This window comes from Xiphophorus couchianus, chromosome 5, assembly GCF_001444195.1.
Source record: "Xiphophorus couchianus chromosome 5, X_couchianus-1.0, whole genome shotgun sequence".
Taxonomy (NCBI): Eukaryota; Metazoa; Chordata; class Actinopteri; order Cyprinodontiformes; family Poeciliidae; genus Xiphophorus; species Xiphophorus couchianus.
This window is the reverse complement of record NC_040232.1, coordinates 33472947-33492126: the sequence shown is the minus strand read 5'-3', so window position 1 is coordinate 33492126 and position 19180 is coordinate 33472947. Positions and strand designations below refer to the sequence as shown.

Sequence of the window (19180 nt, the reverse complement as noted above, 5' to 3'; positions counted from 1 at the left end):
TGCTCAGAGCGACTGGAAAGTCCTTTGTGAAACGGATACCGCTTTAACAATAAATATAATAATGTGGCATTTTAATGTCCCCGATGTTTACAGTCAACTCTTGGCAATGACTTCACGCGGCTTGTGTTGAGCTGTATTTTCCACCTTTTCTCGTGTTTACAAAGCGTGAATCTCCATCACTGGCATGTTTAGTGAAAGACCTTTTAAAACCAAAGAATGCAATCGCCTCTAACTGTTTTTAAATGCGCCGCAGCTTGAGTGCTAAACCAAAATCTGCATGCTTGGTGTCGTGTTGTGTGGGGAGAAAAAAAAATCCAAACTAAAGCCAGCCGTGTCTGCTCTCTGGGCTTGGAGCAGGACGCCGGGCCCGACCCTGAAAGCCTGCTGAGGGGGAAAGCTACAGAGTTGTTTTAAGGTCCTCCTCTGGTGGGAAAAGAGCAACACGTTCTTTCATCTGCATTGGGGCAGACGAACAAAGAATCGTTTATTTATGGTTGTTCTTTGTTTTAAAAGTTTACAAGGTTTCAAAAAAGGAATTTCTTACAAAAATAAAATCAAAAAAGTCCTGAAATTGACTTTTGCCTCTCTATTTTCATACAGAGGGGACTGATGGCTGTGGGGGTGGTTGTTTTAATAAACTGCTGTTGCTTTTCTGTGCAGTTGTGTTTGGCTTTGCGACGATATTTCTAAATGACATTTTAATGGGAGCTAATTGAAAAGCAGCAGCATCACTTCGAGATATGTAGTGATCGTGTTTCATTCTTGAATTGGGCGAGTAAGGACACAACGAAAATGATAAAATGATGTTGAACATATAACTTTTTTTGTTGTTGTCTGAGTTTACCGCTAGCAGGAGAAATGACTTATGGTCTTTTACCAAAGACTAGAGAAATTCTACAACCACTAAAATCTGATGCCAATCCATTTTTTTTTCACTTTGTGAAGGAAGTTGCAATCATGTCTTTTCCCGAGGTTTTTTTGTGCCGTTTTCTTCAGCGGTTCTTGGTGCAGCGCCTCCACAGGCGCGTGGGGGAACGGGTTTATCAAATGGTTTGGATTGTTTGACCCAGTGCGGTGCACCAGCTGAAAATGTAACAAATGTTGCAAATTTTGGCCCCCCAATCAAACCGAGTCTACCAGGTGTGAAAACAACCTAAGACGTGACCAAGCATTCGATCTAACCTCAGACTATGAGGTGTAAAAACAGCCTAAGATGCCACTAATCACTCTGTTTGACTCGTATCTCAATAAAATCCAATGAAATTCGAGATTGTAAAAAAAGATGAGAGTACAACAAAAGCCTAGAGCCTGAATACTTTTTCTTGGCGCTGTACCGATTGGTTTGTGTGGCTGTACATGCTGGATACTTGTTGAGAATCGGGGTGAGAGAGTTCAGTCATTTCTCCTACATTCTCCCTCTCAGGCCCAGACGGGACCGCTTGTTAAATTCTCACTTCACCGAAAGTTCCCAGAGTTCATAGCTTCCAGCTTTTTAACTCACCCAGAGCAACGAAAGACACTAACTTTTTTTTTTTAATGCCGGCTCAATTCTCATCAGAATGAGCTACGCGAACCCACAATTTTGTGTGCACAAAATTGATTCGCCGCCTCTGCTCCGCCAGCGAGGGGAGAATAATTCTGTTTGCACTCTTTCACGTCCCTCCTGCGTGTGTATAAACGACTGGGCTATTTTGGAATCACTGGCTCATCTGTTCTCTCGAGTGCGTCCTGAACTTTGTCAAAGTTTACTCTGAGTTGTAGCAGCTTTCAGGAGGAAATGAGAGCCACGGCCACTTCCATTAAACGCTTGCAACTAGACACTCGGTGCTCCGCGGCGGCTGTACTCATTTGCGCCGTTCAGAATCATCTTTATTTTCCGCTGATTTCCCTCTTTCCGCAGCCATTAGCAGCAATTGAATGAACCGCTTTAAATCCCCAAAGCCCCATGGCGCTTCAAAACAAATCGGTCATGTGTGAAAAGACTTTCTTTACCTGAAAGGACTCAGTCAAGCCTTTATCAAGGGCCAGTTAGCAGAGAGCAGCAGCATCTGGTGAAGTAAAAAAAAAAAAAAAAAAATCCTCAGAGTGATTTTCACAAGCAATCTCCCTCCCTCTCACTCACCCCCACACACCAACACACACGCGCCTGCATGCTGTGAGCAGGTTAGCAGGCAAAACCAGTTTTATGAAAAGACTACAAATCCCAGTGTATGAAAGCCCATCTGTGAGCCCCTCAGTAAGAGTCACTTAATTCAATAGCCAACAAAATGGGAGCTGAGTGAAGTAATCGGTGGCATAGTTACCTCCTTTCTCCGCACAAATTAAGCAATTCCATTAGAATCATAGCTCACGTTAGCAATGGCGAATTTCATAATATTAGTAATTGAGTAATTTCTGATCCATTATAACACTGGATGTAGATATGAGGTCTAAACATGTGAAGGTTTTCCTGAAGCAAAAACATTTGTTCAGTATCCGTATGTGTAATTTTTTCATATTTAGACCAAGATTTTAATTGTCTCAGAGGCTTTTTTTTTTAACTTGATCTTTTTTTACAGTTGGTCTTAATACTCTTCCGGTTCCACAAGGCTTTCAGCAATTTAAAAGTGTGAAAACCTTTTCTTTCACACAAAAATATGAACCAAAATAGCTTCTTTTTTTCCCCTTTTCCTTCAGTGTGACGGGCATTGGCTGCCATCCAGGCTGCATTCATACCGCTGCTTCCGTTACTGAAAATCGGAACTAATATCCAGTTGCTTCTGTTTTTAAAAAATAAATAAATAAGTTTTTAAAAAAAGCTAAAGTGTAACAGTTTCATTCGGAGTTAAGCTGATAATAGTGCTGCTGTTATGTTCTGTGTTTTTCTGTGTGTTTATTTCGAGTTTCTGTCTCTGAGTCTCCCTGTTGTCCTGTCTTACCCTTTGATTACTCCCTGTGTATTTAACCCCACCTCTGTCCCTTGTTCCTCGTCGGGTCCTTGTCTGAGTTGGCGTCTTGTCGCTGTCGTCTGTGGGCCCAGTCCGTCTCTTCCTCCGTTCAACCGGTTGCTACCGGCGTCGAGCCCTGGTGTCCGCTCGGCCGTGCTGCCCGGCATTTTGGATTGTATGGGACTGTGTTTTTCCTGGAAATTCTTCATTAAATCTTTGTTTCATCCACTTACCTGGGTCTACGGCGTCTGCCTCACCACCACACCCCACTTTTCATAACAGCTGCTCTTTTCTATTTTGACAAGTAAGCTGGCATTCTGAAAAATTCACTCAAAAACCACTTCAAACCAGCATAAAAACATTTTTGCAAAAGTGAGGATGTTTTTTTTTAAAATAATTTTTGTTTCAATCAACCTTTTCTAGTACACTTCAAATGCGCATAAAAAAACATTGATGAAAACCTGGCTAATAACTCTTTTTCACTCTACTTGATAACTTTACCAAATTCATACGCTGAATTTGAACATATGGTATTATAACTTGGATAAAATTCAAATATATGCATTTGAAAATATGGAAGTTTATGCTTTGTATACTTTTTATACAAACTATTTTTTGTGAATTAGGGCTACATAAATGCACTGAACAGACTGCATATGCACACATGTTAACTTCAGGATGTGTATATTTTTTTATTTTCTTGCTTCATTGGGAGATACTGTATGTCTTATTGTCTGAGATTCCTTTACATACCACTTGCAATTTCAGGGAAAAACCATAGATGGATTGTATCGCTCTGGTATGGATTATCGAACGGATTTTTTACGGTGTTATAAAAAATACCACAGATGGTGCAGGTCTAAACCGGCCTTTCAAAATGCATGGGAACCGGGTTCTACCTCCACCTGAAATGATGATGATAAAAAGACGCCTAAAGCGTAGCAGTGGTGTTCAGCTGCTCTTCCAGAGGTCGATGCCGAGTCAAAGAGAGGCTGTGGTGAAAACCCGCCGTGAATTTAAGACAGACTGCTGAGGGAGGAGAAGGACCACGCCCTCCTACTTAAACCTCGACCTGCTGAACTGGATCAGCTGCTGGGACGCTGAGCAGCAGGTTCAATACATTTACCCAGCATATTGTAAGAGATGGGTTTTAATTGAAAACAAAAAAATCCTAACAAGTATATTTTGTCAAGTTTATAATGAAAATGTCTTATATTTGTCTAATTTCAAGTGTACTAACTTATAAGTACATTTTCAGAAAGATATAAACGCTTATTTTAAGTCAATAATTCCCTAATATTGACAAAAATACTTGTTCTATTGACAGATTTTTTTCACTTGCAACATGGGACAAAATGTCTTGTTACAAGTTAAATAATCTGCCAATGGTACCAACACTTTTTCATCAATATCAGGGAATCATTGACTTAAAGCAAACGCCTATATCTTGCTGAAAAAGTTACTTGCAAGTTAGTTTCGTCTCATTTCACGCGTTCTAAGATGTTTTCACTATAAACTGGACAAAAAAAAAATACTTGGTAAGGTTTTGTGTTTTTGCAGGGGAGATGAGCAGCTTTTGATGTATTTCGACATCCTGCATCATTCTAGCTGCGTTTGAGCTGCGGAGTTGCAAAATGTTTCCGTCGGAGCCAGTTCACCCCTGGTTTCCTCCCGAGCCGCGACACCAGTGACGTAAATAACTAAGTGGAAGTGAACGGTAGCCGTGACGGTAATCAGGATTAAGATCTGGAACAGGAACAAATCAGTCGTGTTTTAGATATTTCCGTCTGATTTGTTTCTGTGAATATTTATCGACAATAATCTGCTGGAATCACCTTTCAATAGGTGCAGTTTTAAAACCTGAACCAGTGTCAACTCAGTTTTAAGCCGACTGAGTTCACACTGGTTTAGAATAGAAAGGTGCAGCTGCTTTAAATCACATTTCCATATGTATAAGCAAACAATTTAGATGATTACTTTCTTGTAATTTCCTGTCTGTGTGCTTGAGCAGAAGAAAAAAAAAAAAGGAGATTTGAACTTTTGAACTGGAAGAAATTAATTTTCTCAAGTGGATTGTAAAGTGAACTTCCTTTATTTCATCTTATATGAGATAAAATGATTGTAATAGGTAATGATTCGAGCAGCACTTGGATGCCATTTTTGTTAATGTTGTATTTCTGACGCCTGATTTCTTACAGATACGAAAAATGTCTAAATTATGACATTTTTCATGGCTCATATGCTCCAGATGTATTGCTACTACTTTTGTCATAGCTTATAATATTAATATTTTTAAAAATAAAAAAAATTGCCTCTGAAGATCTCAACATGTCATTTTTTTTAAAGTGTCTCTCGTATTAGTCGCACTTTAAAAAGTGAAACTTGGCTATTTGTGTTTATTTATTTGTATTTTTTTCATTTTCCCAATTTAGAAATTAAGTAGCAATCAGTTTTCATAATAATCTCAGCATAATTCAGGTAAAATTAGCTACATTACTGTGTTGTTGCTTCCTGATGGAGGCGTTGGTGGCGCTGAGCGGTGCGTGTGTGAAACTCGTGTCGCCCCGCAGAGCGAGGCCACTGGGAAAACCAATCACAAACAGCTGGCCACTAACGAGAACCCCAGAAGACACTGAGTTTCAACCTCGTTAATCTTTGTTTTTTTCTTTTTTTCCCTCAGCTGACCTCCTTTCTTTCAAAGCAAGCAGGTCCCGACGTTGTGTAGGGGCAGCAAAGTCTAGCGCTCCTAAAACCAGCTGTGGAATTTGATTAGCGTCAGTATTTAACTTAAGAAGCGCGTCAGGAATTGCGTCAGAAAATCGTGACCAGGATGAAAAGCAGCAAATCATTTGACTGGGATACCAACACAATGAAGGCTAAAGTAATCAAAAGTCCTGACCAAATGGGGACCATTCGCAATTTCCTTTAGCTGTCGTAATAGATGTGGTTCATGAAATGAGACGGCTCATGAAATTTTTAGAGAAATTTTTCTCTAGGGCAAGAATTTCGTAACCCCCCCCCCGCCCCCAAAACTTGTGAAACTTGAGAATATATTAATGTCAAGTTTTGTCTCTGAATAGGACCCAAACAGAGGCAGGACAAGATCATATCTAGGTGAATGTTTCATGATAAAACACAGTAACAAACTTGCAGAGGTTGAAGGCGTCCCCCAACAGAAGAAAATAACACAGAGAAAGAAACAAATGGTTAGGGCGAGGATCTGAAAAGGATCTCAGATTTTCAAACTTTAGCATCATTAGCTTCTATGGCTAACCAAATACAACAGGGTGTTGAGCTTGAAGCTCTAACCTTCACGTCCATAACCTATAATAAATGTTAAGACTTACTTTACTAGATGAAGTATTGTGCTAACAGGAACTGGGCAGCACTTTGGTTGCAACTGCGTTTACATTTTAACCTCCTTTGGAAATAAAAGTTTCAGTATTCAAAAATTTGTGAAGTGAGAAATCCCCTCAAAATTAAAAAAGACTTTAGTCTTTGCTTTCTCATGTTGAGTCTTCATAGTTTCTAAAATTGATTCTGCTATTGACCTTACAAATGTTTTCTAATGGATATTAATAAATATTGGTAGAATTTAAGCACCAAGAGTCATCTCTAAATTTGAATAAACAGAAGATGGGCATCAATTCTTACTCATGTGTTGGACGGAGACTCGTAAATAAGAAGATTGCTACCTGCAGCTCTGACATGAACAATTTAAGGCCTTTTTTTTGTCTTTAAATCAGAGAAGTGGGTTTGCCGCGTCCCATCGGCCTCCAGTTCGGGATGAGTTATGGAAGTTCTCTGCTCCTGAAATGTATTGCCTGTCTCGCTTATTGGCTGGCGGTGGTGTGAGTTATGTTTTCCTGGTTTCATGCTGGCTGTGGATTGGGCTGACTGATTGCTCCTCTGAGGCAAAGCGAGTCCAACGGGTCGGGGTTGGTGATGATGCGAAATGTCTGTGTTGGGGGGGTTGTATTGATTTGCCATTATTAAAGTATATGTCAATACAAATAGGTTTCCAGCCTAACTCCTGGCTCTCTAAAGCAGTTCTCGAACTGATTTGGAAATTTCTCTGTTTTATTTTGGTATTTTTTAAAGTTTCGTTCCAGTTTTCCAAGCACTGTTAGTTATCCTGCCTGCTACCTAAAAACAAATCCAACCCGACCCAGCCCAAGCCAGTACGCATTGTGCCCGACTAATTAGCATCAACTCTAAGCCCGAACCTGACGTAAACCTGACGAAATATTATTTTAATTAAGCTTTCGCTGATTGGACCATAATTTGAGTTAGCTTGTGTTTAACGTGTTCCAGCTCCATCTTGTTGCTTGTTGTAACCGCAGGGTGAGTCAAGTGCAATTCATCTGGGATGTGAGACTGATAGGAGTGGAGCAGGGCATATTTATTGTGCAGTGTGCTGATATTGTTACAGTCTAAAGAACGTCTGCCCCTTGCTTTCTTTCTTTCTTTCTTTCTTTCTTTCTTTCTTTCTTTCTTTCTTTCTTTCTTTCTTTTCTCAATATGTTATGTTGTCAACTCCTTAAACTGTACGTAGATTAAAGCACCTAATTTCGGTTCGGGTCGGTTTCAAGCCGTAAATCTAGACTCTGCTATAGTTACTGTGAGCAGTCAGTAATTAGTGGATTATTTCAGTAGTTATATGGTTGTGTTGTTCACTGAATGGCTCACTAAAACACGTTCAGTGATGTCACCTGAGTTGGTCTTGAGGGAGTTCCCATATTTGCCTAGTGATTAGTTTTAATGTTTTATTGTGATAATAGGGCAGTTTATTGTGGTTGACGGGTCTCATGAGGCGGCGTATAACCAGCAGCACCTCCGGATATTCTTAACCGGCTCTAACTACTTTCCAAAAAATCTATTTTTGCCTTATTGAAAACTATAAACCCTTAACTTATTTAAAAATGTTGGTTGGAAAAGCAGAATGTTCTGCTTTTCCCTCATCACTATCGCACTTTTATCTTTGTGCTCCAAAGTGAGAATCACACGTGAAGATACCATCTGCTCACCGTCTCTGCCTCCAATGAAGGACTCATTAAGTCTTGATATGGATTTCCACTGGTCTGGGTCCATTTGTGGTGTTTCTGGCCCAAGCAGCATTCTTGTTGCTACTCATTTCAATTCTCCTTTGTTTTATCCCCCCCCCCTTTTAAAAATAATTAGACCACAGTCATTTCTTGTGAAAAGCTAGACAGAAACACTGAAGCCACTTACATTATGAGCCATAGTTTCATTGGAGCTGAAGTGGTTAAAGCGATGAAGTCATCCTCTGCTGCAGGAGTAACCCTTGACCTTCCGCTTTTGTGGCATTCCTCATATGAGGCAATTTATGGTGCGCTTTACGACGATACAGATAAAGAGAGGTGAAACATTTTTCCTGGAATTTTTTTACATGGCAAAGGAAAATCAAAGCGGCACATTTTTGCCTTATTTTGCTTCAAAATGAATTAAGAATTGCTGAAAAGGACGTTATTTTTAATTTCCCATCCCTGCGTGCTCAAATCCATTAGTTAATATTTGACCAGACATGCCTGTTAATGTGAAGTGTGGGGTGTAAAGCTTCTTTCCAAGGGAATTGGTGGCTACTGAAATTCAAAGAACAGGGTAAATATTGACAGGATCTTTGCCGCCCACATTTCAAACATCTAAAATGACAGCACACCGTGAGATGAGGCGTGACAATGACTATGTACAACGCTTGGAATGCGTTTCATTTTGGGGTTTTTTAACCACGTCACATCCAACAGATAACGTATATTAAAAAACATAGATCAAAGCCGCTGTATGATATCGGGATGTTGCTGTTAAGTGCCAAACAAAGCATGTTGTTGTGAATTATTCATGAGAAAAATGTAATATGTGGTCCGAACGCAGTGGAGATTATCACACTGAGAAGAAATGGTGATTTCATGAGGTTGGAGTTATGATTAATAATCTGCCAGCAACATCAGATTTATCTGGCATATTTTCAATAATAGTGGATGCAGATTTGTCACAGGACAGACCGCAGATAGGTTTAACTTTGATACCAAATTACAGCACATTTGTATGCTTCCTCTTTTTTTTTTCTACAATATATATTTATGCAGCACCCTGTGATGGACTGGTGACTATGACACCAGCACCACAGCAGTAATGAAATAGTTTGTCTCATTTGACTGTAAAAGGTTCGGACATTTTGCCTGCCCATTTGGGCAGCAGCAGCAAATTTCATTTAAACTTGAAGTTGTTTCGATTACAGGTCTTTTTATGCAGTTTGCTCCTTACTCAGTGCATGATGATGTATATCTCTAATGAAAACAGTGACGGTTGTGTTTCAGTGTTTTTTGGGTTTTTTTTAAAGGTTATTGCCTGTATGAGACTTTCTAGGTCAAGAGTTATGCCTAAACATGCTATCAATTTTCATTTTGTACGAAGACACAAACCTTGGCAAAGAAGTGACATTTCCGAATAACTAGAGATTAAATGGAGATCTTAGAAATTAGAGTTGTTTAGAAGTGACCTCAAGAAACGTAGGCAACTTAAGCGACCTTGTTTGTTTTTTTGTTATTTTGGATATTAAAATGTCTTCCAATTCCAGCGTTAAATGTTCATTAGAATTTAAAGTTTATTCACCTTTGAGAATGTGTTCTTGTATTGTTATGCCATTACAATTAGGTTGCTTTAAGAAGGTCTCAAAACAACAACATTTTGTTTATCGCAATAACGTCTGGGACAATTTATTGTCCAGCAAAATGTGTTATCATGGCAGACCCATTTATGACTACTGATAGTCGTGGCTGTTGTCAATTTAAACAATATTGTGAAGTCTTTAGCATCAGTGTTTGTGTGTATTTGAGCTTATTTGCAATTTATTGACCCTTGTGTGCAGTAGAGAACATCAACAATGTTTTTTACGTAATTTATAGACCAATCTCTTGCTTTTATACATCTTGCAAGTTGCATAATCTGGAAAAAGAACAGTTCAGATAAATCAGCGAAAGCCCAGAAGTGTTTGATGTTGAAGCCGAGCGCAGTTAAATTTCTGAACTTATCTCTGAGCCAATCTTGGTATTTTTAGAGGGAATGAAATGAAGCGACCAACCAACGCCGGTGCATCACGTCGCTGACGTAAATGAAATCACTAAAAGACGTTTGTAGAGACTAGAAACGAAGACCATTGAAAACAGCAGAGCTCGACGCTTTTATCTCATGAGGTGAGCTCTGGCCTTGAGAACATTAGCTTGTCATAGAAAAAACAAAACAAAACAGAGTTCTCTTTCAAAAAGGTCCTTAAGCAGAACTAACAGTTAATTAGACACATTTTCTCTCAGATGGGAAAAATAGTTTTTATTATTCTCTCTCTCTCTTTTTATGATCCCCACTCAGCCCTCCGCTCCCTCTCGTCTTGGTGTGAGGCAGTTCGGTAACAGGCGCCTTCCTCCACATTGACTCAGCTGCTTCCATTGGCCGTGTGCTTTGGTGTACTCGGCAACCTAGCACTTAGACATACAGAACCATTCTGTGTGCTTTGGTGTACTCGGCGACCTAGCACTTAGACATACAGAACCATTCTGTGTGCTCTGACAGCGTGTAGGCACAAGGATTCGAGTGTGAGGCCCCCAGATGTGCATTCAGTAGATGCATGATAGCCAACTGTGCCTGTCTGTGTGTACTTAGAAATGTTGGACGGTGGAGAAGGGCGACGATATTAAAGACAAATTCCAGTCAGCTTTCGGGGTACGTTGCAGTAAGTGTGGCGTTTTGGTTTTGTTACGTCCCACTGGATGTTGTTGGGTATTCAGTGATCACTCCACATTTATTTAGTTGGTCCTTCTCTGTTAAGTAGGAAAACTCTTTTTCCCAAGAACCCCCTGTTGCCATTGGAGTACCACAAGGTTTTGTCTTTGGGTCAGTTTTATTGACATTGTACATGATTCTCTTGGGCCTGCTTCTGTAAATGCATCAGTTCATTTCACCGCTATGCAGACGACACACAAATCAAGTCAATCATGATGGTTTTGGTGGCAAGAACTGGGCCCTACAACCGTCAAATTACTCACCACCCCAAACGTAAAGTGGTTTGGCAGCAGACACAACTTCTGACTTTGAGTTTAAGGCGCTCCAGCAAAGTATAAAATATTTGGTGCGCCACAGGCAGAGAGAGGACAATATTCAGCTTCAGTCTGTTCCTCTGCTCTGGGTCAGGCAGCCACTCCACTACTTTGATATAAAGAAACGGTATTCCTGGAGTCACCTAAGGACTATTTGTTGAAAATCAGACACCTGATGCGCCGCAAGGTGCAGGTACAATCCAGCAGATGGACCTCTCTCATTTGTGTCCTCGGCTCTAATGGCACCAACAGACACAGCAGTTCCGGTCAGACATACAGTACAGACCAAAAGTTTGGACACACCTTTTAATTCAATGAGTTTCCTTTATTTTCATGACTATTGACATTGTAGATTCACACTGAAGGCATCAAAACTATGAATAACACATGTGGAAATATGCACTAAACAAAAAAGTGTAAAACAACTGAAAATACCCCTTATATTCTAGTTTCTTCAAAGTAGCAACCTTTTGCTGTGATTACTGCTTTGCACACACTCTGCATTTTCTTGATGAGCTTCAAGAGGTAGAAACCTGAAATGGTTTTCACTTCATACGTCAACCTGCCCTGTCAGGTTAATAAGTGGGATTTCTTGCCTTATAAATAGTCATGAAAATAAAGAAAACCCATTGAATTAGAAAGGTGTGTCCAAACTTTTGGTCTGTACTGTATGTTGTGCGTCTTTGCCAGTGGAACAGGGCTAATGGGTAACTTTGGGAAGCTTGTAAACTTTAATTGTTCTCTACTGTTTTCCGAGTGAGCATTCCCACCAGACGTCTTCTCACCGCTCCACACGGGATTTGTGGGCGGAGGTGAGCGGCTGCGAATGAAATTAAGACACCGCTGTTGAGCCTCAACTGCTAACAGAATGACACGTGACATTTGGAGCTCAAATTTAAACATCACACAAGCAGAAGACTAAAGTTTTAACAATTTGGACCTCGGCGTGTATGGAAAGCCAGAAGTGTCGCAATTTAATAATTTTTTTTTAAATCCCCAAATTTATGTTTATACCTGTGAACGTTTCAGTCAAGATGGAGACACATGTCAAATAACTTGGCTTCACCTCAAATAAATAAAAAAATATTTTTTTTAATTTATTTTTATTTATAAATAAAATTTTTTTTTTTTTACCTCATCCTCTTGTTCTGAATATCCATTATGAATGCATTTTGTTTTCTCCACAATCAGCTGAATTTCTAACGCAGGTTATCCAAAGGTTTTCTTTAGTGAGACAAAGGAATACTTTAAATGTCAACTTAACATCTTTTAATACAAAACCCCGGTGGACCGCCTCAGTGCCCCGACCACTGGGCTTAGGAAGTTTTCTGGGGGAAACCCTGAAGCTGCAGATTGTAAGTGTCCTGCTTTTGGCATCAGTCGGTCTGCTTTTTCAGCTCTACAGCTGCTCCAGAGTTTTTCCATCACACTCTTTCCTGGTAGCCAGAAAAAACGCTGGTTTCATTCCTCTGTCAGCGTCACCTCTCTGGTATCTTTATAAAAGTTTTCTGTTTGTTTCTAAAGTTTTCTTGAGATAGCATACATTTCCAGATTGTCTTTGTTCTACTTCTAGATCTTTTGGATGTTCCTACTTCTAGATTGGTCAGTAAGGAAGATTGTACCTTCGCTGTAGTGACCTTAAAACATTCAACTCTCAACACTTTTCGTCTGTAGTGTTCATACCTGTTTTTTAAGTGGGGCTAGGACTTTAATATTTGAGTTTGGACTTTAATATTTGAGCAGATTGTAGTCCAGTGGGCATTGTCAAAAGCCCACTGGACATTTTGACAAGATGAGAAGTGACCATTTTTTAGGTCTCTTACTCTGTTTTGCAAAACGCTTTGGTGTATCTTAATGTATCATTCATAAAACATTAGAAGTTAGGGCCTTTTACATCTTTTTGTCATGTCTTTCTCCAATGTTTGCTGCTCTGAATCTCTTTCCTGACTTCGTCTTGTTTTCTTGCCCTGCAGTTTGCTGTTTTGTGGTCCACAAGAGGTGCCATGAATTGGTCACGTTCTCCTGCCCGGGGGCAGATAAGGGGCCCGACACAGACGTAAGTACCCGAGTACCAGCTGTTCCCTCCTATTTTTTTTGCTGCTGTTTATGTCATTAGACTTCAGCACATATGAAATGGTGCCAGAATGCATTTCTAACATTCAGCCCTCTGTTGCTCTTTACCAGCCACTCTCGTTCATCCTCGTATAAAAATGTCGCAGTCTGTTGAGGTACGAAGGAAAGATGAATCTTACTTAACTAATTGGCATTGTTTCCCTCGCAATTAGAGCTGCAAAGTGTCTAGATGGTTTGAGGATAATTTAATCACAAACAAATTTGTGGAAATGGAAATTGGGGTAGTTTGTCATTTTGGGCTCTCTCAGGAGAGAAACCTTTTTCATTGTTCACGCCTTTCCGAAGAAAGAGTTCTAGGGTAAGACTAACAAAAGTCACGGCGCAATCAGAATAGCTGCAGGTGGCTAATAAGGTTCATTCAGTGTCAGTGTTCCTGTCCCGTCATGGAAGGCACCACCTGTAACAAGCGGTGCTGAAATATCTCATCGAGCCACTTTACAAAAACCAAAAAAGCCAAACTTAAACCCTATTCTGTTGATGCCTTTTGTGGTCAGTGCCACTATAGACCCTGAAGACATTTTTGATCTGAACATTTTGTGCCTTCTTTCCACTTCTTTGGCATCCTGTATAAAAGTGGAGATGCTTTGCTATTGATATAAAAGTGCTTTTACACTTCCGGTCACTCATGCGCTCCCTTCCTGGTGAGCAGATTGGAGGCATTGTCAAATGCCCACTGGACATTTTGACATTTAGTGAAGGAAGCTGAATTCAGACCTTGATTGCTCTTCATCCCAGTGAAACCAGGTTCATGGTTTTCGGGGAACATTGTTCAATAACTTGTCCGATCCTGAACCGCAGTCCATCTTGTGACTTCATGTGACGTCAACAGATTTTTAGAAAAAACCTCCTTAGGGAAAAAAGGAGTTATAACCCCAGTGGTCCTGTACTCTAAGTTGTGCATAGATGTGCATCTTGCAAACCAGTTCTCCTTATTACTTAATAAAACACAATTGCACTGGAATTCCTAACGAACAAAATGTACACATTTACTGGTCTGAAAACCAGTTTTGCTCTATAGTTATATCATTTTCACCAAAAGGGATGCTGCAGTCTTTAAGTATTAATGACACTTGTCATAAATTCTGAGAAGTTTCAATGGGTGACTAGTACAAATAACATTTTTTACAGCCGCAACAATAAGTTAAGATGTCTTGTAAGCTCTTAAACTCTTACAGGACACTCGCTGTGAACTTTCCCACCATTTCTTTTTGGTTCACTAGGAGCAGCTATATGATATCAGTCGTTTGCTTGTCAGCTCTTTACGTGTGAAACTCCATTTATATTCCTGGTGCCAGGCTCTGGGCACTCGGAGCCTGGCCTCTGTAACTGGAGATATGTCAGTGTGTCAGTCGGGATCGTCAACCCAGACTCTCTAAATAGAGCTCTCCACAGATTGCATGGAGTCTCCCGAAGCATAAGGTAGCTTGAGGAAGGTGCTCCGTGATCCACTAAGAAACCAGGTTCATTGTTTTTATATATATATATATATATATATTCCTTTATTTAATCAGGTAAACCCCGTTGAGATCTAGATCTCATTTTCAAGAGGGACCTGAGCAAAAATTTGCAATACATAGCAACCTGGTTACAAGATAAAAACATTGGGGGGACATTGTTCAATAACTTGTCCAATATGTGTGTGAGATATCCTTGCTATCCTGGTTTGTGTTAACTTTTATAAACCAAACTCGTGACCACATCCTGCTGTACGTCTTTTCATAGGTCAGGAAGTTCCTCCCATCATTTCTCTTGTCAAGTCATATTAGTGTCTCAGGACATAGGAAAACATGGATTACAAATTGCAAGATTGGACACTTTCTGATAAAATCTAAAAAAAAAACAAAAAACTTTTTTCTTTATAATTTATAAAACATATTTAGCTTAAAAGTTGGATTTCTTTTGAGTGTGACAAGAAGCTGCTGTGATGAAAAGGTTTCTATTGATTTTTATTTTATTTTATTGCGTTTAATTTGAAAAAGAAACAGAAGACGCCACATAAAGCTGTGGCTTTATGTGAAAATGGCCCTAATGCCCGTTTTCAGACAAAACTCAATTCTGTTTCAGTCCATTTTCTTTCACAACTGCTACAAATCAAATCTGTCCCTTTTTAAAAGTACAACCCTTTCACTACTAAACGGTCTGATTGTTGTTTTTATGTTTTGTTTTGTTGTTGGTTTTTTTTGTGCAGTTGCAGCTGAGTTGCCGTTGCCAAAGGCAGCCACACACATATTACCAGGCTTAAAGCAGAGCAGAAAACCAATAACTCCTTCAGCCAGATAATATCTTCTGAATCTGCTGTATCTCGGCTATGTGCATCTTTTGACTCATTTTTGTGTTTTATAACACAAAATGTGTCAAGCGGTCGCAGGTCTCTTCAGCAGAAGCTAACTCTGGCTTGACGAGGCAGAAATGCATTTTTCCTCACAGCCATAGCTGCTGGGACAACAGGCATCCTGCCTTTGAGCTGATGAACCAAACCCATCAGTTTAATTGGGTTCAAACCAACATCGGTTGATCTGCTGATTTGCTTATCTACAATACCACTTCTGCTGTTACGTACCTAGAGGTTGGTGGGTAGTGGTAGCCTTGCTGGTTGGAGATTATCACAGTTTGGCTAAATGTTTTGTTTGGCTGCTAGGTATAACGTTAGCCTGCAGCTCATGTAAGTTTAGTGCTGTACGGAAGAGCGCCATCAATAATTCAAGAGCTCTTGGTTTCACCGCAGGGGCACGGCAGATGAACCTGAGAGGTACGATGTGCCTGCGTTTGTGTGGGTGTGTGGCTATTGCATCATTAATGTCCACTTAACCAGTACAGCACATTTGACCCGAGGAAATCTGCTAGTCTGTTTGCACTGATTTCCTTTCTTCTTGCGCACACACGCTCGCACACGCACACCCCTACACACGAGTATACACCCGTATGCTCAAACAATCACCTCTTAGCCCCTTGGGCCTGTTCAGTGCACAGATAGTTGTGACAGAGTAATACAGTTAAGCAGCAGCACATTTCCTTGGAAATGGACAGAGCTGACCTGAGGGTGACACATCATCCAAAACAAACCTATAACAAATGGACAGAAAATGGAGGCTGAACAGTAGAGACACCTTCATGGTTTTTCTGTTTGTCAAAATTTATTCAAGTTACATTCTGCATTGTTTTGTTTTATTGTATTCTATTATTCGCGTACCTCAAAAGTTGGTTTGTGTCGTGCAACCCTCTAGCTTTCAATTTGACGCTACAAAACGGTAGCGGTTAAAGCTCTGTAATATTCATTCAAGAAGCTGATATGTCATCAATAGTCAGATCAGTGCAACCGCTGATGTAACGTTAACATAGCTTTCAGCAGACTTTGGCATGAACGGGTTATGTTTAGAAAGATTGACCTCAAAACCAAATATAACGCATCAGAATACACCAAATTAGAGATGCTGGCGTTTGTGTGACAGTAACAAAATAATGTCAGAGAAACAGATCTACTTTCACTGCTTTCAGGCCTGCTGTGGGTAATTATTCACGGTGTTAAGATTCACATCATCCCTTTAGTCCCCATCAAAAAAAAAGGAAAACTACTAAAAGATGGTCAAAATGTGCAGGTGGGGATTGAAAATACTGGAAAGAGTGAGCCACTCTGCTTAGTTATTTTCTCAGTGCACAATTAGGAGAACATGTTTCAGTGCGGAAACCAAGTCAAAAGTCTCCAAATAGATGGTTTTACATTCACATCGGTTAGTTAGTCATACTTAACAAATAAACAGCATTTGGGATAAAGTGTTTTTAGAAAAAGCTTTAATTAAGTTGTGGTGATCGGATTATTTCTCTGACCCGGTGTGTCTGCAGTGCGGCATTTAAATAGGGAAAGTTTATTTGGTTGTGCATACAAGCATACAGAAATATATTGGTTACTTGTTAAAGGGACAGTATAATATAAAATGTACTTTCCTAAGCTTTACATCAAGTTATAATGTTATTCCCTCATCAAAACATACCTGGAATGTGACTCCCCCACTCAGCTCCTACAGACTAGCCAGCAGCAATTAGCAGACACCTGGAGGAGCTGCACATCTGTTGAGCTCATTTTGTCAGTGTTGCGTTTTTACCAACGCAACGCTGGTAAAAATGTTGTTAAAGGGTTAATAGAGGAGCCATGTTGTGATGACTTCCTGAAGGCGGAGGTTCAGAAAGAACAAGAGTTTCTTAAAGAGACAGAGGCCCAAATTTAAAATGCTAAAATTATAAAAAGGCTATTTTTTATCTACAGCATTTTTATCACAATTCAAGGCAACATAGTTTCTTGATTGTGCTATAAAATGGCTCTATGTGCCTGGAAAACACATGAAATGTAACTTCAGTTCAGAATCAAGCATTAGAATTGACTAAGCTGTAGTATAATCATTAACGTATAACTCTTTTAACATAAAAAAACAACAAAAATGTCAGACCATTTACATCCTAAATGTCAAATGTCAAACTAGTGTTATTTTTTAGAAATTACTTAAGTGTGATACCGAAGCATTTACTTAGCCTAAACCTGAGATAAGAAATAAGTGTTGCAATGGCAAGACAAAATATTAAAAACGATGCTTTTTGGGTGAAGTCCAAGAATCAATACTTTGATCGCTTACTGAAAGCATTTTTATATATATATGTAAGTAAATACATTTAAAATACAGCTAAGATTCAATGCATTGACTCTGAAAGAGCTTCAATGTGTTGGACCGTTATTTAAAAGTTCGACTCAAAGACGCATTGAAAAGGCAAACTGCATGTACTTAAAGTGAGGGCGCTCGTGTTTAATGATAAGAACTCGTTTCGCCTCCAGAAAAAGTGAAGCAATATTTAAAAGTGCAAATCACGTGGGAGGCTCTTAACTGACAGCACATCTGCAGGGAGCGGTATTCTGCTCTCAAAGCTTGGGACGCACAAAGTCTCATTACAAGGATTCTGCCCAAGAATTGAAAACAAGATTAAACTGGAGTGGTGCTAAATTGCATCATCTTTGCCAGAGGCATCTTGGATTGTCACAGGCAATGGAGCCTTTCATCTGTATGTTTTGTCAATTTACCTTCCAGCTAGGGTGCTGGCCCTCTGTTTTAGACTGGCCTGTTCTGTTCTTAAAGTCTGCCCTGTTATCATCAAGTCAGCATTTGAAGCCAACATTGGAGATTGTGGTTTCATTTCCAAAACTATAGCTTGAATTGCAGTGAACTGTTTTATGAGAATATATTTAAATTATATTTAAGTGGGCAGAGATTTGAGTCTTTTCTTGAAAGTTCTTCAAGTTGACTTTTGTTGAAAATTTGATGCCGATGAATAACACTATAAATCAGATTGTCTGTCTGTTGGTCCACTATGTTTAGTGATTCAGGTCATTTCATTTATATGGTGGCAGTTTACAACAAATGCAACGTTAATGTATTTGACAAAACAAGCGGGCAGATTGTAAACACTGAACACTTTAATGGTAAATTAAAGTTTTGCAAATGCCGAAGATCCCAAGTCATTTCACACTACACTGTTAGTTATTATATGTACTATATAGACACAATGAGGCAAAAGTGATTTCTGTGTGAAATAGAAATGAAGAGAAAGCAGAAATGTAATGGCGGGAATATATTATTAAATAGTTTGTACCAGGAGAGACGGCTGAAGCACAGAGCCAAGAATTCCGTCTGCTGTAGAGAAAAACATAAATGATATACAACATTAAAGGTGGAAATTAGAGACACAGCCAAAACTAGAAGCACTGTGCTGAAAGTACTTTACATTGAAAAGAAAAACAAATGGTATACAGAGGTAATGACAGCAATAGCTAACTACCATGACTCTATCCAGGAAAGAGATGTACTTAAACCCAGGGTAATTGAGCCAATGGTCCTCTCAAAAGGAATGGAAAAACAAAGCTAACAAGCAAACAAGCTCGGCTAAGGGACGATCCATCAATCCATCTTCTATACCCACTTCTCCATGCAGGTTTGCAGAGGATCCGGTGACTATCTCCAGCGCTCA

At 39.6% G+C, this 19180-nt stretch overlaps 1 protein-coding gene across 2 annotated transcripts in view; it reads left to right on the top strand.

Annotated features, from left to right (window-relative positions):
* prkcaa (protein kinase C, alpha, a) overlaps nucleotides 1–19180 on the top strand; it is a 142550-nt gene that overhangs the window by 36252 nt on the left and 87118 nt on the right. For both annotated transcript variants that reach the window (XM_028016886.1, XM_028016885.1), the window contains exon 3: nucleotides 13012–13094. In XM_028016886.1, the coding sequence (XP_027872687.1) occupies nucleotides 13012–13094 (83 nt within the window). The remainder of the gene's footprint in view (nucleotides 1–13011; nucleotides 13095–19180) is intronic.